Source organism: Dendropsophus ebraccatus, chromosome 9 (assembly GCF_027789765.1).
Source record: "Dendropsophus ebraccatus isolate aDenEbr1 chromosome 9, aDenEbr1.pat, whole genome shotgun sequence".
NCBI classification, from domain to species: domain Eukaryota; kingdom Metazoa; phylum Chordata; class Amphibia; order Anura; family Hylidae; genus Dendropsophus; species Dendropsophus ebraccatus.
In genome coordinates this window covers 16,868,197-16,886,908 of record NC_091462.1, presented here as the reverse complement: position 1 = coordinate 16,886,908, position 18,712 = coordinate 16,868,197, and the positions used below count along the sequence as shown (strand labels likewise).

The window sequence follows — 18,712 nt, the reverse complement described above, 5'->3', positions numbered from 1 at the left end:
TAGTATACGCTCCAGCCGGGATCCCTCGCGACGCAGTACAAAAACCCTGTCAGTTTACACTATGGAGCGAGCGGCTCTGGCCGCTCGTCCATAGTGTGCAGTGGGGAGCTCTGATGCGGGCACACACGGATGCGCCAGCATCAGAACTCTGTGGCCCTAAAGATCATCCAGCCCGTACTGCAGTACTGGCCGGGATGATCTTTTCTGAGACCGCCTGTTCCATGACCTGACCTGTTCACGGAACGTCCGGTCTCTTACGTTGTGTGAACATAGCCTCAATCTGTACACTGGCACACACAAAGGGAAATAGCAGTGAGCATTGTGTTCATTGGTTGGGGTGGACCATTGGTGTACCTGAACCTCATGAAAGAGGAGAAGAGGTGGGCATTATTGTTGATATGTGAGACAATTCAAGGGGTGCTACAAATACCTGGTCCTCCACCAATCAAAATTGTAAACATGTTGTTATTACATATCTGTAAATGTTTGTAACAGTTCTTAAATATCTCTTTAAATCTAAAAATATCCAATATACTGGATGATGTTAGCTGAATCCTTGAAAAACTGTGCCAGTGAATTCATTATTATTTAAATTACAGAAAAGTTATCATCATTCCATTCAACATATGTTTGAGGATGGGATGTCACCACATAATAATGTATCAACTTTTTTTTTGTTAGCAAATCTGTTAGAATTATCCTCAGCAAAGAAATTACAGCAGTCACAATGTAGAGCCGGGAGACTCAAACACTGCATACTTATTAATGCCATAGATAGAAGGAGGAGATGAAACACAGCTGTGGACTTTGTTTTTCTATGCCATTCAGCCTGGCATCAATTTCACTCATACCGGATGGAGCAGGCCCAGGATTCCTTGTTCTCTTTTCTTTTTTTTTTTTTTTTCTGTTTTTTTCATGTCTTTGTTGTGTTTTAAATAGGAAAACAATAAGAATTCTTGGAAAAGAAGCAATAATTAGATCGAAATATCCATCCATGTGATGCATGAATAGATAAATATGTTCATTCATTCATTTACAGATCTCTCTCTAGTTTAGTTCATAAAGTGATTCCCAATAGTTCAGTGTATTTGTTTATAGTTTACATAACAGTTCAATAATATTTATATAAAAAAATAATAATAACAAATAAGAATTGTTAGTGTCCTGCGTCTGGAGATACAATTCATCAACTGTGGTATGTCATAGAACCCAGCAACCAGCACTTCAATGTTCCTGCAGCGCCACCACAGGAGACATAGTATTATCAGTAGGAGGTAGTAGTACTTTGTAATATTCCTATTAGTGATAGTAACAGCATTTGTTGTTGTTCTTATTATTGGTATTTGTGGTAGTAATATGTGATTAAGTAATAATAGCAGTGTTTAATAGTAGTAGCAGCAGTAGTAATAGTTAAAGTAATTACATGACTATACTATTTATATTTGTAGTCCTAGTGATCTGTTTATTATTATTATTATTATTATTATTATTATTATTATTATTATTAGTAGTAGTAGTAGTAGTAGTAGTAGTATGATTATTATTATTGTAGTAGTAGTAGTAGTAGTAGTAGTTTTGGTGGTTGTAGTGGTAGTATAATAATTAGTAATAGTAGTGGTGGTGGTGGTAGTACAATACAAAAAAGAATGGACACGGCAGGAAATGTGCGGTCGTGTAGTATAATATAGTAGTGGTAGAAGCAGTAGTATTAAATGCTACAGTAGCTAATATTTGTAGTAGTCTTGAAACACAGGACTAGCCAAATCTGTTTCTCTTATGGCTCTACTAGGCATTGCTCCCACCTAGCCAGAATCCTGCTCCACACTGATGAGGGGCAACACCCTAAAACAGCTGTATGTGTATGGATACCTGGCCTTGGTTTTTCCCTTGTCATTACATTGACTGATAGGGCCACTTAACATGGTGGTTTTTGTGGTTTCCTTACAGGAGCCACCCCTTGACTGGGTCCTTCCTGGAGGGATATCTGGCTAGTCCTGTGTTTCGAGACTCTTTGATAAGGCTGCACGGGCTCTTCTTTTGCATATTTGTAGTAGTAGTAGTAGTAGTGATGGTGGTGATGCTACTATGCACTCTCTCCAAGGAGGCACCTCATCTTTTTGGTAATCCGAGCCAGATGAAAACCTTTTTGACCAAACATTACACAGCTTATGTATATAAACCTTGATTACTTCTATGAATAGCGTTACCTTTTTTAAGTATCTGGGGGTTCTTCTCTTCTCCTTTACTTCTATCAAAGGGCTCATCCTGCGTGGATCCTCAGCATTGATTACATTAGTAGTAGTAGCAGCAGCAGCATTTTGGCATTATTTGTTATTTTTTATATTGTTATTTATCATATTTAGTGACATTGAATGTGTTGTTGTTTATCAGTGGACAAGAAATTTTCACCTTTCTAATTTTGAAAGACACTGTATAAAGTATAGAAACAAACAGGAATGCATTAACAACACCAGGACAAGTATAAATATATCTTTCTACACATATAATTATTATTCTGTATTCATTCCCATTCATTATTGTAGCGGAGATTGACCCCTGATGGGGGAACGCTGAACTATCAGAGCTCGTGTTACGGACACTTTACACCTTTTTGTTGAGCCAGCTGGGATAGTAAAACAGTCTTGTCATGGAAATGGCAGAGGTGATAAAATTATAGGAGCCGGGATCCACGGACACAGGAGGCATGCTGGACGTCTGCACGGGCTGTGGACATTTTTTAAGAGGAGATGAAACATTTATGGCCACAATATTGCCAGTTTTTTTGTGATCTAATAAAGATAGCCTTGCTTGTTATTATGCAAATAGGCTGATTATATATTCATAGCTTCCCCTATAATCACAGCAGCCTCCATTATAAATGCAAATTTTTTTATTATGGTTTTTTACGTCAGATTCTTGGGGTATTCACGAGAAACAAGCGAAACGTATTTTTAAGGGTGAATTAGGAGAAAAATGTTTTTAGTGTTTTAAATTCCAGGAATGATATAATAATAATAATAATAATAATAATAATAATAATAATAATAATAATAAAAATGATAATACCACCAATGTTGGATTTGGAGACAACCATTTTTTATAGCCATAATAGAATACATTTTTTTTTAAATGACTGCCTTTTTTTACATTTTTTTTTTTTTTTTACCATATGTAAACCCAGCGTACATATGAGAAGTTCCCTATTTTTTTTAAAGTAGAAAACTAAGGAGATAATTTCTGTCTTGGCAATGATAGGTGAACAAATTGGCAGGGACCTAGGGAGCACCGAGGGAAACAACATATGCCTCCTACTCAGTATGTACTGTAGTTTCCATATAAGCCTTAGCATAGGGTGTATATATGATGAAGCAGTGACTTCTCTCATTGTGACAGGTGTCCCTGCTGTCAGAACAGTTAAACATACTGTCAGCTGTATGCCTTAGGGCCGTATTACCTGTGCCAATATTCCCGATAAGCGAATGCTGATCTGTTAGATCACAGCTCGATTATCGTGCAGCAGCGGCTGCACAGGGATTGTTTGTAATGTTTGCACAGCTCTTGTTTTGATGTCTTTGGTGTAAAATAAGTTATATACTTACTTGATCATGGTTCCTGTGTCCTCAGGCCTTATCAGTGGGATTCCCTGATTTTTGCAGCTGCAGCTCTCACTTCTGGTCCCATCTCTGAAGTGACAAGCCAATCACTAGCTGTAGTGTTGTCCCGTCTCGGTCAATAATTGACTGAGCAGCCTGTTACTTCAGAGATGGGACCAGAAGGGAGAACTGCAGCTGCGGTAACTGGGGAATCCCACAGATAAGGCGGGAGAACATTGGGGGAGCCTGGACAGGTAGCAGCTTTGTTATGATACAGACACAATAATCAGCCGTTGGTCGCACTACCTGTTATATGTAGCGATGTGCGCTCGGAAGTTAATGATTTTTAAACTTGACAAACGGCAAAGATCAGCCTCTTTGGCTAATGACTCTAATTGTTTGTGTTCGTCAATCACGAACAATTTGATGTTCGGAATGGTTACAACGATCATTTTTGAACATATTCAAACTTGTGAACTTACACCACTGCATAATTTACGCTTTACGCTTGATAATCTGTATGCATATGTGTAACTCTACATTGAAACGTACCCAATCTGTATGAAAATGAATGCAAATAAAATGCGTACGCAACAGAGCAAAACGTACGCTTCTACTGTATTTTTTTTATGTGTTCGTGAATGTTCGGAGAACACAAACACGAACCAATCACGATAATTTTTTATGTTCGTGTTCGGGATCCAAACCGAACATGGGGATGTTCGCTCATCACTAATGGTGATTGCAGAAGTAGAAAAGTATGGCTATCTTCAGAAACAGCATCTGAGCTCTATTAAAGAGAATAGAACTGAGCTGCAGATGAGACAGCAGCCAGGATTTCTGGTTTAGACAACTCCTTTAGCTATGGAAGTTTAGTTTAGCATTCACGAGAATCAGGGCCGCTTTCCATCATCCTTTACCAGGCCCAGATGACAGAGTCCTCATGATTCATGATAGAGCTCCTTTATCCATCCCTGGCAGTACGAGGAGAGGATTATTTTATTATGTATTTCTCACTATAAATGGGCCCCAATGGGTTTAATTAATCCAATAACTGAAAACCTTCAATGATTTTTGTAAATTTTTAATACTTTATGTAGTGAGTGAGCTCAAAGTGACGAATCCTGGGGGGCTATTTAAGCTATTTAGAGCATTTTCATTGCTTACCAATGATGTATAGTTTATCATGTGTTTACTATTTAATTGTGAGACGCTTTTATCTCCATCGCTTCCTAAATATGTCATTGTGTGGAGCCGTCATTTCTAAAAATCTAATACATTTTGGATTATAAAAGCAAGAGTATATATAATAAGTTGTATATAAAACATGTAGAGAGGTAGTCGTAGGGGTTACGCTCCGATTTATATTTGTACTTGATTTAACCCCTTAACGACAAAGGGCGTATATTTATGTCCTGTTGCCGTTAAGGACGTTCAGAGTGGGGCAGCGCGGCGACCCCACTCTGAACCGCGGCGGTCCCGAGTGCCGCTTGTAGCCCAGGACCGCAGGTATTAGCTGGCACGGTCCGATCGCCGTGCCCGCTAATACAGTAATCAGATGCAGCTGTCAAACATGACAACTGCATCCGATTACCGGACGGTAAATTACACCTGACACAGCCCCATAGACCCAAGAATAAAAGCCCTATAAGCCTGGGAATGGAGCGATTTTAAGTGACATATATTTGTTGACAATGGTTTGAATTTTTTACAGGCCACCAGATACAATATAAGTTATACATGTTATATATCGTTGTAATCGTAACGACTTGAGGAACATATATAACATGTCAGTTTTACCCCAGGGCGAATGGCGTAAAAACACATTTCCCCCAAATAAACAAAATGCGTTTTTTTTTTTCCAATTTCACCACACTTTGAATTTTTTTTCTGGTTTCGCAGTATACTTTATGCAAAAATTCAGCCTGTCATTGCAAAGTACAATTAGTGACGCAAAAAATAAGGGCTCATGTGGGTCTCTAGGTGGAAAAATGCAAGTGCTATGGCCTTTTAAGCACAAGAAGGAAAAAATGAAAACGCAAAAATCGAAATTGGCTCTGTCCTTATGTCTATATCATGATGTCTATATGAGAAAATAATAGGAAAACATTGAGGTTTTAAAGGGGTACTCCGGCGGAGGGGGATTTTTTCCTGGGACCGGGGAGGAGGTAGCTGAGGGAAACGACGGGCGTGGGGTCCCGCATCACGATGCTCTGGTCCCCGGTTCCCGGCCGCTTCCTGGTGTCTGGCGCGGGCTCGAGACGATACATCTCAGGTTCACTCAGCCAGTCAGTGACAGAGGCGGGATCTGAGCGGACTTGAAACGGACACCAGGAATCACAGGGGATTCAGCCCTAGGGGGTCTGGGTATACATATATACAGTCTATGAAGTATGGCTAAATCTATATTTTTCTGGACTTCCTACTGCTGAATACAACTTTTTCTGCTACCAGTATTCAAATGCCCTATGATCGGACTCACTTTTAGACAGGGGCTATGCCAGAGCAGGTGGTCACACTGAGACCATCCAAATGGCAAAAAAAATCCAGAAAAGAAAACAGATTTTATAGCTTTCAAAATTTAGGATAAGGTTTTGTTGAAGGTCTGAGCTATAAATTATGATCATATAAGTGTAACAATTTAGAGTTTTAATAAAAGGGAGGGCCAGTGCCAGCTAATGTATGACTGATACAGATCATCCGTGTCAGAAAGTTATACAGGTTTGTAAATGACTTGATAAAAGTCTTCCAGTACTGCTTTATGTCCTGCAGGAAGTGGTGTTTTTCCAGTCGAACACAGTGTTCTCTGCTGCCACCTCTGTCCATGTCAGGAACTGTCCAGAGCAGGAGAGGTTTTCTGTGGAGATTTGTTGCTGTTCTGCACCGTTCCTGACATGGACAGAGGTGGCAGCGGAGATCACTGTGTCAGACTGGAAAAACACCACTCCCTGCAGGACATACAGCAGCTGATAAGTACTTGAAGGCTTGAGATTTTTAAACAGAAGTAATTTACAAATTTGTATAATCTTTTGACACAAGTTGATTTAAAGAAGTCCCCCCCCATTCTGGAGGACCCCTTTAATCCTCTTTTTCCACCCACTATAGCAATGCACCAATAAACCACTGAAACAATTCTACCTGACTGTTCATCCATGTTAAATATGTCTACCTCCTTTTTTTCAATGAACCATGAGACATCTATACAGCCACGTTCAGACATGTACATAGTATATTATAGCATTTCTTTATCCCCTCTGTATATAGGTACATACAGAACGTACTAACATTGGACATATCCCATATGATGATGTAGGCATTAAATTTGGGAATACAGAATAGCTGGAAGCTACAATAATAAAATCCCCATTCTACATACGATGATGTATATGAGTAATAACCATGTCCCTGTAAGGTTCAATAAATAGCATTCTAATGGCCTAGGGGTTAGATCTGTTAGTCAGTGGGTTAATAAATATTATATATGTTCATCTAATGTGGTTTATGGTCCAATACAGCATAAGCGTGATGCATTTAGGACCTTTAGGGTTTATAACATACCAGATTTATTGGTCAATCCAGGATCTGACGCTTTCTTTATTTCTTCTCATTGAGATAGATGCATCTTTTGAATCAATGTTTAGTGACCAGTTTTAGGCTATGTTCACACTGCGTATGAATCCGTCCATAGTGCGAACCGCGAATATACGCACATAGTTTTAAGGTTGATGCGTTCGCTTGAAAGTATACGATATACGCCCGCACAGTGCACACTACGTATGAGCTTACGGCCGGATCGTATACGGCGCCGTGAAAAATGAACAAGACCATTGTTTGAGGACGGAAATGTTGAAACTCACGGCCGTGGATTTCCATGCGGTCCCGTACGAAGTACTTATTTCAGCCAAATTGAACTGGATTTTTTGAACCAAAAGGTTCTGCGGGGTTGACGGGACTGGGCGAAGATTTCCAAGTAAATGACCTGACTCAGATCGCTTCGAAACAAGCTAGGGAAGCATAACTGTGCTACGGGCGTATGTACGCGGTTCGTAGTTTTAGCCGCACATGTACGTCGGCGTACGAACTACTGATGGACTCATTCGCAGTGTGAACATAGCCTTAATCCAGGTGTCAATGGGGGAAACCTGTGTCACTTCTAAAGACATAAGAGAAACAGATGGCTGATCGCAGGGAGACCAGCCAAACGATAACACTGCTGGCTGTTAGTGAAAGCGCTCAATGCAGTGAAATCCTAGGTGCATTGCCCCCTATGAAACATGAATATGCAAAAGAAGGGCCTGTGGAGCCTCATCAAAGAGTCTGAAAACACAGGACTAACCAGATATCCCTCTGGGAAGGACCCAGCCAGAAACGATATCTGGCTAGTCCTGTGTTTTGAGACTCTTCAATGAGGCTTCATGGGCTTTTCTTTTGCATATTCATGTTTCCCAGGGGGCAATGCAGCTAGGATTTCACTGCATTGAGCGCTTTAACCGGCAGCCGGCAGTGTTATCATTTGGCTGGTCTCCCTGAGATCAGCAATCTGTTTATCTTATGGCTCTACTAGGCATTGCTCCCACCTAGCCAGAATCCTGCTCCACATTGATAAGAGGCAACACCCCGAACCCTGACTTATAGGGCCACTTAATATGGTTGTTTCCCTACAGGAGCCATCCCTTAGCTGGGTCCTTCCCGGCGGGAAATCTGGCTAGCCCTGTGTTTTGAGAATATTTGATGAGGCCCCACAAGCTCTTCTTTTGCATCCTAAAGACATCTGGACTTCCTGTATGATTTCATTACATTAAATCTCTGTAGGAATCATAGCAATCTCTGGAACAGTTGCTAACAATCAGTGTAGATTCATGATACAGTAAGGGGTTTTATGATGATAAAACTGATTTTCAACCATCTAATAAATAAACATATGTTGATACATACATTTATTTTACTACCTTTCTGTAGTCCCTCATACAGTAATTTCTTCTGATGTTAGTTGACTCCGTTTAATTCATTAACTTCCTGTCTAGTATACACCTTGTAAAAGACTTTTTGTTCCTGCTTTACACTCTAGCCTGGAATTCAGAATCTATCACTCTCTCACTACGCCCTGTGGATGTAGTAGGAGGGGTTATAGTAAAAGAAAGTGCAATAGGATGGAGATAAGAGTTGATTAAATTCCTACAAAGTCCAGAAGGAACAGTAAGTCTGTTAAAGGATGTACACTAGAGGCAACAGAGCAGCTAGTTTGCCTTAGAAAAAGAAAGAAAGTATGAACAGTTGTAAAATATATTTACTTGTCAATATATGTTCATTAATTAGAGAGCTGAAAATATATTTCTTTGTTGGGAAACCATGACTGCACCACAGCACCACACTAGGTTGTGTGCAGTATTGCAGTTCAGTCAGTAAAACTGAGCTGCAATACCATACAAAATCTGTAACTAGGTTCAGCACTATTTAAAGGGGAACTATCAGCAGGTTAGGCTAATCTAACCTGCTTATATGTCCCTATTGCAGAGGAGATGTTAAGGAGTCATTTTTAACGATTAACGACTAACAATAAACAATTGCAAACAAGATTGTTTACCGTTAACCTGAAATCGTTCACCATATTACACAGAATGATAATCATTAGTTACTACGATTGTTATTGCGATCGTTACTATGATCGTTTACTCCATCTGATCCCAGCAAAACAATGAACAATGTTCAATTACACTGAACGATTAGTGAACAAATGTGGAACTTGAGCGAACGAATGTGGAATTACAGCTAACGATTAACAAACAATTAGAAATCGATTAACGATAATTTTAAGTTTAGATCTAAATCAATGAACAACGACATACAAACAATTTTTTGATTGTTGCCTGCAGTTACTCATTCTAAATTCAAAACATTTTATAATTTTTCCCATGATAATCGTCCCATTTAATAGGGCCCTTACCTATCTCCTCGGTGCTGTTCTTGTTCATTTAGCGGTGTGCTCCACAGTCCGGCGGAGAGCACGAGGGCTTTTATTAATAGCCCTGCCCATCCCACAACTTTGATTTTGCCCAACCCAGCCCACTTACCAGCTCACTTCAGTCCCTATCATTAGAAAGGGGCAGGACGGCGTTGGATCGGCGCTATGAAGGTGAGCAGTACTGCAAATCCCCACACACACACACAATGCTCCTAACTGTCTCACTGGACCGTGAAGTGCATTGCTAACTGCACCGAAACGGCACCGAGGAGGAAGGTAAGAGACATACCTTCCTCCTGAGAATCTCCTGTGCAATAGGGACAAATCAGAAGGCTAGAGTTGTCTAGCCTGCTGATACAGTAGTTCGACTTTAAACAGCCATGTTTTTCCAATCCTGGACAGAAGACAATAATAATAGAGGGATGATCACTTGCAAAAGGAAAACAAGATAGAAACAAGTTATTTTCCTTGTTCTTTTCCGAGTACTTTACAAAGGTGTGAGCCCCCTATGGGTGACAGGTAGAGATGAGCGAACCTGGAGTATGCTCGAGTCAATCCGAACCCGAACTTTCGGCATTTGATTAGCGGTGGCTGCTGAAGTTAGATAAAGCCCTAAGGCTATGTGGAAATCATAGATATAGTCATTGGCTGTATCCATGTTTTCCAGACAACCTTAGAGCTTTATCCAAGTTCAGCAGCCCCAGCTAATCAAATACCGAATGTTCGGGTTCGGATCGACTCGAACCCGAACCCGGTTCGCTCATCTCTAGTGACCGGTTTTAGCACGGAGAGGAATGGAAATCCTTTAAATAATCTACAAGATTGCAGGAAGCAAAGAAGTTTAATCAAATACCCAGAAGTCATGTGGCTCCTTTTCAGTTGGTGACATTTGTCCTGCATTTATTATTAGAGAGCATCTGCAACAAATGTCTGAAGAGCCGGCAAGTCCCCCATGTTCTTTTGATGTGCTCTGTTTGCAGATGCAGAACACAAATAGCACATATAACCTTTGCAGGAGTACATTCAGGTTGATGCATGGTCCCACTAATTTTTTCGGCAGCGACTCCCAATAAATCTTGAGTAAAATTAGAAAGTGTGATGTTGCTGAGGCTGAGCACGATCTGTTCCTTACTATGCTCTACCTATGGTAAAAAAAAAGAAAACAAACAAATAAAATCATCTAAGTGTTCTGAATTACTGATATCCCGAGAAACCTTTGTGGTCCCTAAACCTCTAAGCTTCTCTTTGACCTAATAGCCAAAAGGGAAGCATAAAAGATGGTTCCCCTGGCACTTTATGTTAGCAAAACAACAAAGAAGATTTTATAAGGGCTGGCTTTTACCTTCAAACACTTCAAAGCCCTACGGTGCCTGGATAGAAGGAAAAAAAAAATCTTGGCGGGGTTTATTACCTGTGAGCAAACACCGAGCCTCATCCTTTTGTGATTAGGGAAACAATATATTTGATATATAAGCTTTAGTGTAAGTATAATTGTCTTAGTAAGGTCCTTAATAACAAAAGGTGCTATGGCTTTCTTCTATCTATCTATCTATCTATCTATCTATCTATCTATCTATCTATCTATGTAGATAAACCAGCAGCACTCTGTTCTCTGTAGTTTAAACGCCTCTCGCAGCCTTTTTCAAGCATGCTTGAAAAAGGCCTCGAGAGGCGGTTGAAACGTCGCACCTATATGGAATAAAGTCACTGTTTGTGTTTGAACTACAGAGAACAGAGTGCTGCTGGTTTATCTACATATATACTACAGTGGACCCAGGTCTACGGTCCGACCCGCTGGCACCAGCTACAATTGCAAGTAGTGCTGCTCCCATCCTTTGAATATCTATCTATCTATCTATCTATCTATCTATCTATTTATTATCTATCTATCTATCTATCTATCTATCTATCTAAAGGAAATACTTAAAAAAAACTGACCAGGAGAACTTTTTTATTGTTTACTTTTAAACTTTTATTTGCAACTTTCTATCATTCGATGTTTTTTGCAACTAGAGACATTCTCTTCTTTATCTTATCTATCTATATGCTTGAAGACTGCTCCACTTCCAGGCGTCCTTGGTAGGCTTGCTTCTTCGCTATGATTTGTCAGCTTCACTAGCAGCACTAAGGTTGACATCAGCATTGCTGGCCTGTGCTCTGCTGTTCTCTGCTGTGCTCCGCCATTCTGTGCCCAGCTCAGCTACACCAACTCTGACGGCTCCACAGTGCTGGATTACTGCACAAATAAGGTGACCGGCAGGGGAGCCTGTACATGTGCTAATGAGCGAGCTCTCAGATCTGACCAGGAAGTGAGTCATACCAGACACTGTTGATAACACAGAGTTGATCGGGAACCTAGACAACAGCTATAAATACATCAGACATATCAGAGGGCCTAGCAGGAAGCCATTGCTAAAAGGGTAATAAGAACCAATTGCTAAATTTTAATTACCTAGTGTTTTATATATCGTTATGGAGATGGAACTTCCCTTTTAAAGGAGAAATCAATTTTTTAGCAAGTGGTGGGGAGGGATTAGGATAAAATAAATAACATGCTCTTAGCTCCCCCACTCCAGCGCTGCTCCGGTTCCAGGTCTCCAGCCACTTCTTTGTCTGAGTGGGGACCCAGGTTGGGATGTGTGAGGTCCGCTCAGCCAGTCAGCGGCCGAGGTTGAGTGGGTGACTGGTTGAGCAGACCTCACACGTAATGCACTGGGCCCCCGCTCAGATCAGGAAGCTGTCAGGACCCGGGACTGGAGCGGCAGTATGTGGCCACCAATGTTGAAGCAGTGGAGGTAAGAGCTTTTTATTTCTTTTCTTCGCCTCCACCCCAGCACTTAAATAATTCTGGCCAGACTTCTCCTTTAAGGCTATAGGCTTCCAAAATGTAAATTTGTTTAGGCTTTTACTTTAGATCTTTGTGAACTCAATTGTGTATGAATGACCTCAATGTATTTATATAGAATTCACAGCTTGTTACAGTCATACACTCTGGGATTAGGAAGCACTACAATCAAGAGTATACAGTGTATCTAATATAATGGTTGAAATTCCTTTTTTCTCACTTATGCAATGTGATATGCAGATTGACTTTGCTCTCAAATTAATACTTATGATTGCATTATGTTTAATCCTAGAGCCCGCTGACAGACCTCCGGTTCTTTTGATTGCAAACTCTGAAACAATTGAAGTGCTGGATATTAATGGGGGCAAAGCGCTCAACAGGAGTTCTATAAATGCAAATGGAATTCACACGCTGGATTTTTTTTATGATGAAAACACAGTTTGCTGGATCGAATCCAAAAAGTCTCTGTACCAATTGAAGTGCCACAGAATTACAAAGACCTGGACCTTTACGGAAGAAAGAACAATACACATATCGCAATATCTCCACAGTAAGTAACATGCAATCTGTTTCTTAATGGGAAAAGATAAATAATATGAAATATAATTGTTGTAAGTTCCTATGGGGCAGAGAATGAGATTGTATATACAGGCCAAAGCAAATTATCACTTTCTGGAAGGTAGAACTATGAAAATGGAAAGAGCCGAGAACAGCGTTCTTCAGATGTACTCAGCTCTTTCCGTCCCTGCATAGGAATGAATAGAGCCGCGGCTCACGTGCCTACACGGGGCTCTATTCATAACAGAGCCGACTGGGTTGGATACGGAGATCTCCTGGGAGTTTAGGGGTCAGACCCCCCGATCTCTTCCTATCCTGTGGATAGGGGAAAGTAATTTTTTTCCGTAATACCCCTTTAACTAATGAGCGCTAATATTCAGTTGCAAACTGTGTCAGTTGCTTAGTTATTCCCCAATCCTCTTCACACTACATTTTATTAAATGTAAATTTAAGATTAATTGGATATCTTCCAAAAATTAAGAACATTTTATTTTTTGTGAATATTTTTATTTGGACATTTTAGTATTTTGACATTTTGATATATTTTTATTTAACTTCTAAAGGTAAATATTTGTGTTATGTTTAGCAGCAATAAATACTTTATGTGAAATAAGAAATAAATTAAATGATGCGCACTACCAGTATTATTCTTTTATAGGGTTTTACCACCTGCCATTTTGAGTCTTTGGTACAGTTTGTGCAAAGGCATCAGGTCTGAAGTAGTAGCATAGTTAATCAGGTTGAAAGAAGACAAGAGTCCGTCATGTTCAACCTAGGAAAACCCATCTGTGTTGATCCAGGAGAAGGCAAAAACCCCTATGAGGCAGATGACAATTGCCCCACCACAGGGATAAAATTCATTCTCGACTTCAATGGCAATCAAAATTAATCTCTGGATCAACATATCGACGGAGATCTAATGCCCATAGCTTGTAATATTATATTTTTCAAGAAAAGCATTCAGGCCTTCCTTGAACTTATTTAATGAATCGGCCATGACAACATCATGTGGCAGAGAGTTCCACAGTCTCACTGCTCGTACAGTAAAGAATCTGGATCTATGCTGATGTTGAAACCTTCTTTCCTCTAGACATAGAGGATGCCCTAACAGCCCTTTTCCATTCCGTATATTGCCTGTGCGGGTCTACCCTTGCTTGTTCTACTGACTGGCCTGCAGATATACTTTGAATGCCATTCATCACTTTGGAATTCGGTTGGAGGAAAATGCCAACACCTAAGTGAGCTCAGTAGTCTTAACCTAGCCATAAACATTGAATTTGACCAAACTTGGCTGACTATCTAATGTCTATGGGGATCTCCCGATGGTTGATATCAGGAGAGTGACAGGTTCAAATATATTCTCAGAGGTAATATACTGCTGCTAAAGGTGTCTTCAATCAGGTTTTCAGCTTTCATCATTCAAAACACATAGAGGTGTATACAGCAATGATGAGAGGTAGCTTAAAATCGAATGGAAAATGTAACCCTGAACAATACAACAATGTCTTTAAAAGAAAATTATTTTAGTCATTGGCCTTGAGTCTATTAGTGGTCAAAACCAATGGTATCTAGATCTATGGCCCTTCTTCATCAGGTCACATAAATAGGAGCTAGGAGAGAGACAAACTCTGTTCACTGTGTAGCTGATCAGCCGATCAGTTACTGATGAGCTAGTTTGCACAAAACTTCCCTTTAAGTTATTTAAATACATAATATTTAATCAATCCAAACAATCTGAGTCCATTTTTTCCTCCCAGCTTTATAGATGTGCATTATCACTAAAAGATTTCTTATTGTCATATGAATAAATTTCACTCTCACAGCCTCGTACTGATGTTTGTCACATCTCCTTATTATGTGAAATGACAGTTTCCTAATGGTATCTATCTGGTTAGTAGCCATATGACACCCCAGACACGCTGAAACCTACCAAGACTTGTCAACAACATCTGATTTAGACATACAGTATCACCTGGAAACATTTGTTCTAATAACCTTGAAGGATTGCAAAATGACTTGCTGGTAGACCCACTCTAGATTTTGCATTACATATAGTGCAATTATACTTCTGATATTGCTGTAACTATAGTGGACTGTTAAGACACTCTTTGGCGGGATCTTGCCATTGGGAAACACTGAGGTCTTAAGGTTTGAATTTGACCAAGAGTATAATCAATAGTATAACTACAGGCCAGTTAGCTTCACATCTGTAGAAGTAAAAATGATGGAAACACTTTTAAAATAATGGATCATCTAAGAATCAACAATGTGATGGATCCAAACCAGCATGGCTTAACTGGGGGCAGATCATGTCAGACTATTCACATTGATTTATCTGATTATGTCACAAAAATGCTCGATGAAGGAGGTGTGGTGGATATGGCCTATCTGGACCTCAGAGAAAAACACCTTGGATACAGTTCCCCATAAATAAGCTGATAGAGTAGTTGGAGAATATTGGACTCACTCCCTCGATAGTTCAGTGGATTTGTGGTGGTCTGAAGGATAGATATCACAGGTTTGTTGCTGATGGAGTGAATTCCGAGCAGACACTATGGTCGTATATATAGTACTGACCTCCAAGTTAACATTCTATCCAGGTTGAGGTTTGACAGGTATTCCACTATGCGTATCCCCTCTTGGATTGTTCGAAAAGAAGCTAGCAATCCTCACTCCAGATGATGGTGTAGTGATTGTTGAAGAGAGTTGCAGTCTGTCAATTGGAGCAAACAGACAGCAAACAGAGGATTGTTAGCTTCCTTTCAAACGATTCCAGAGGGGAAACATGGAGTAGATTACCTGACAAACCTCTACCTGGATAGAAAGTCAACTTGGAGGTCAGTACTGGATAATGTGTAATATGGTGAACGATTTCAGGTTAACGATAAACAATCTAGTTTCCGATTGTTTATCGTTAGTCGTAAATCATTAAAAATCGCTCTGTGTAATTGGACCCTAAGTGTACCTCTAGTTGTAATTACTGGTTTATGAGCGCCCATTCTTCCCATTCTCTGGTCCTTATAACTATACATTATCAGGCTATGTTCACACTACGATCCTATGGGATCCCGGCCGGAGCGTATACAGACCTTATATGCTCCGGCCAGGATCCCACATGGCACCGCAAACAACTGACAGGTCAGTTTTCTGCGGCCACAATTCAGTGAATTGCGGCCGCAGAAAGACCTGTCAGTTCACACAGTGATGCAAGGCATGCAACGCATGCAGGCATGCGTTGATGTGCCCGCATCAGAACACTGCAGCCGGAATGATCATCTGTCCGGGATGATCTTTTCAGAGACCGGCCGTTCCAAGACACAGCTGGGTCACAGAACGGCTGGTCTCTTACTGAGTGTGAACATGGCCTTAGATAGAGGTTCCCACTGCTTTTTCATAGCTCCTATCAGTGCAAGACCTAGTGTGATGTAATTCTTAGGCACTCACACTGGAGCTGGAGTAGAAAGCTTCATTTCCAGGGCAGGGCGAGACAACTTTAAGAACTTTTTGGAGTCTGCACTTTTTCGAATTGAATTATAGCTCTAGACTGTAATGTCTTTTGATCTGAACATGACATGATTTTTATTCTAATTACATTATCCGTATGTACTGTACCATAAATAGTTATGCATTGGTCATTTGCTTTAAAAAAAAAAAAAAAAAAAGCCAAGATTCTGACACCATTAACATGTTGTTTTTGCCTAAGTGCGGGTGACATCACCTGTAAGATTTCCAAATGAGTGACATTTGTGCTTTCACACAGTTTTAATCTTTTTATTTCATAGTAAATCCCTTGGACAGGTTGATATTTGGGCCTACCAATGAGCCCCAAGTGAACATTACCCACTGACTCATTATGTGTAGCTTCTAGGCAGTAATTCCTAACCTGGCGTGAAATATATTTATAGTTACATGCCAATAAATCTCACACCTGCCAACAACTAGACAGTCCTGGCTTTTGGCTTCCAAAGAGTGGCTTGACCTCATAAAAATGGTTGTGTTTTGGGATATGGCCTGATATGTTCTGATTCTCTAAGCAAGACTTCTGGCAGGTGCAAAACCTGTAGTTGGCTAATGTTAACCATTCACTCATAAGCAAGAAACACACACATTTGTAGGTACTGTGGGGGTCACATGGCGCCAAGTCAAAGCTTAGACTAGGGCTAAGCCCAGCCAAACACTCTGTTTTCTTATTATCCTCTCTGAATATCTACATTTTCCCACAATCCCAACAATAAACACACACACACACACACACAAACAACAACAACATCCTAAAATTATAAGTAAACTTCATGAAATCTGCAACTTTCTAATCTAAAATTTCCATGAACCAGGTAGACATTGTGCTGGTTGCTGGTACCTTTTTGATATTTTTTTCTGCTGGTGCCAATGTTATTTCTTATTGACTGTCTACATTACTGGCTTCTTGAGTGACTCAACTGGTCATGAGGTCTACAGCAAATTAGACTCTGATCTGTTTGTATTATTGTATTATACTGTGCCCTCCCCCCCACCTCCCCCTCGTTCTAGATTCACATGACCACCAAATTCTGTTCTAACAACTATTACATAATGTATTAGCAGAAACTTCTAATGTCTAATGATTCTCTAAGGATATAAATGGGAGCTTGGAGAGTTAATGGGGTTATCCAGCGAAAATATTTTTCTTTCAAATCAACTGGTTTCAGAAAGTTATATAGATGTGGAATTTTCTTCTATTTTCAAATCTCAAGTCTTCCGGTACTTATCAGCTGCTGTATGTCCTAAAAGAAATGTTGTTTTCTTTCCAGTCTGATTCTCTGCTGCCACCTCTGTCCATGTCAGGAACTGTCCAGAGCAGGAGAGGTTTTCTATGGGGATTTGCTACTGCTCTGGACGGTTCCTGACTTGGAAAAAGGAGGCAGCAGAGAGCACTGTGTCAGACTGAAGTGATAACATTTCCTGAAGCACATAAAGCAGCTGATATGTATGGGAAGACTTATAAATAGAAGTAAATTACAAATCTATATAACTTTCTGAGACCAGTTGATTTAAAAGAAATATATTTTTGTTGCCCAACCTCGTATTATATTTATATGTTTTATATTCCAGGTATCTCCCTTCTTAAGGATATGTTCACATTATGTAAGTTTCGTAATAATCACAGCCGTTGTAACAACGGCTGTGATTACTACGGAACTGACATAGCACTGCCTTCTAAGGAATCCTGGCCCGAGTGTATACATATGGTACACACTCCAACCGGGATCTCAGTTTTCTGTGGCCGCTATTCAATGAAAACCTGCAAGTGCACACAATGGAGCGGGCGACTCCGCCCGCCCACTCCATTTTGTGCAGCAGGGAATTTGGATGCGGGCGTGCACGGATGCACCCACATCCGAATTCAGCGGCAGTGAAGATCATCCAACCAGTACTGCAGTACCAGCTGGGATGATCTTCTCTGACATCAGCCGTTCCGTGACCCGGCCAGGTCACGGAATGGCCGGTGTCTTACAAAGTGGGAACGCGGCCTAATAGTGTACTCTAGACAGAGCCTACTGTCTGTTCAGCAGTTAGCTCACATGATATTCCTGGGTACCCTTTGTATTCTGGAATGTCATGTGACCTAACTGTGAACATCACAGGGGGAAGCAGGGCCAATTGTACTCTTGCTTATCACAAGAATTCTGTGCTGTGTCTGAAGAGGAGGGTGGCAAATCCAGGAACAAGAGATGCCCACTGAAGCTGACATCACGGCACAAAATGGAATGGTGT

General features: G+C 40.4%; 1 protein-coding gene across 1 annotated transcript in view; it reads left to right on the top strand.

The window, feature by feature from the left end:
• LRP1B (LDL receptor related protein 1B) overlaps positions 1 to 18,712 on the top strand; it is a 631,601-nt gene that overhangs the window by 22,442 nt on the left and 590,447 nt on the right. Inside the window, exon 4 of the mRNA XM_069982660.1 lies at positions 12,693 to 12,950. Within this exon, the coding sequence (XP_069838761.1) occupies positions 12,693 to 12,950 (258 nt within the window). The remainder of the gene's footprint in view (positions 1 to 12,692; positions 12,951 to 18,712) is intronic.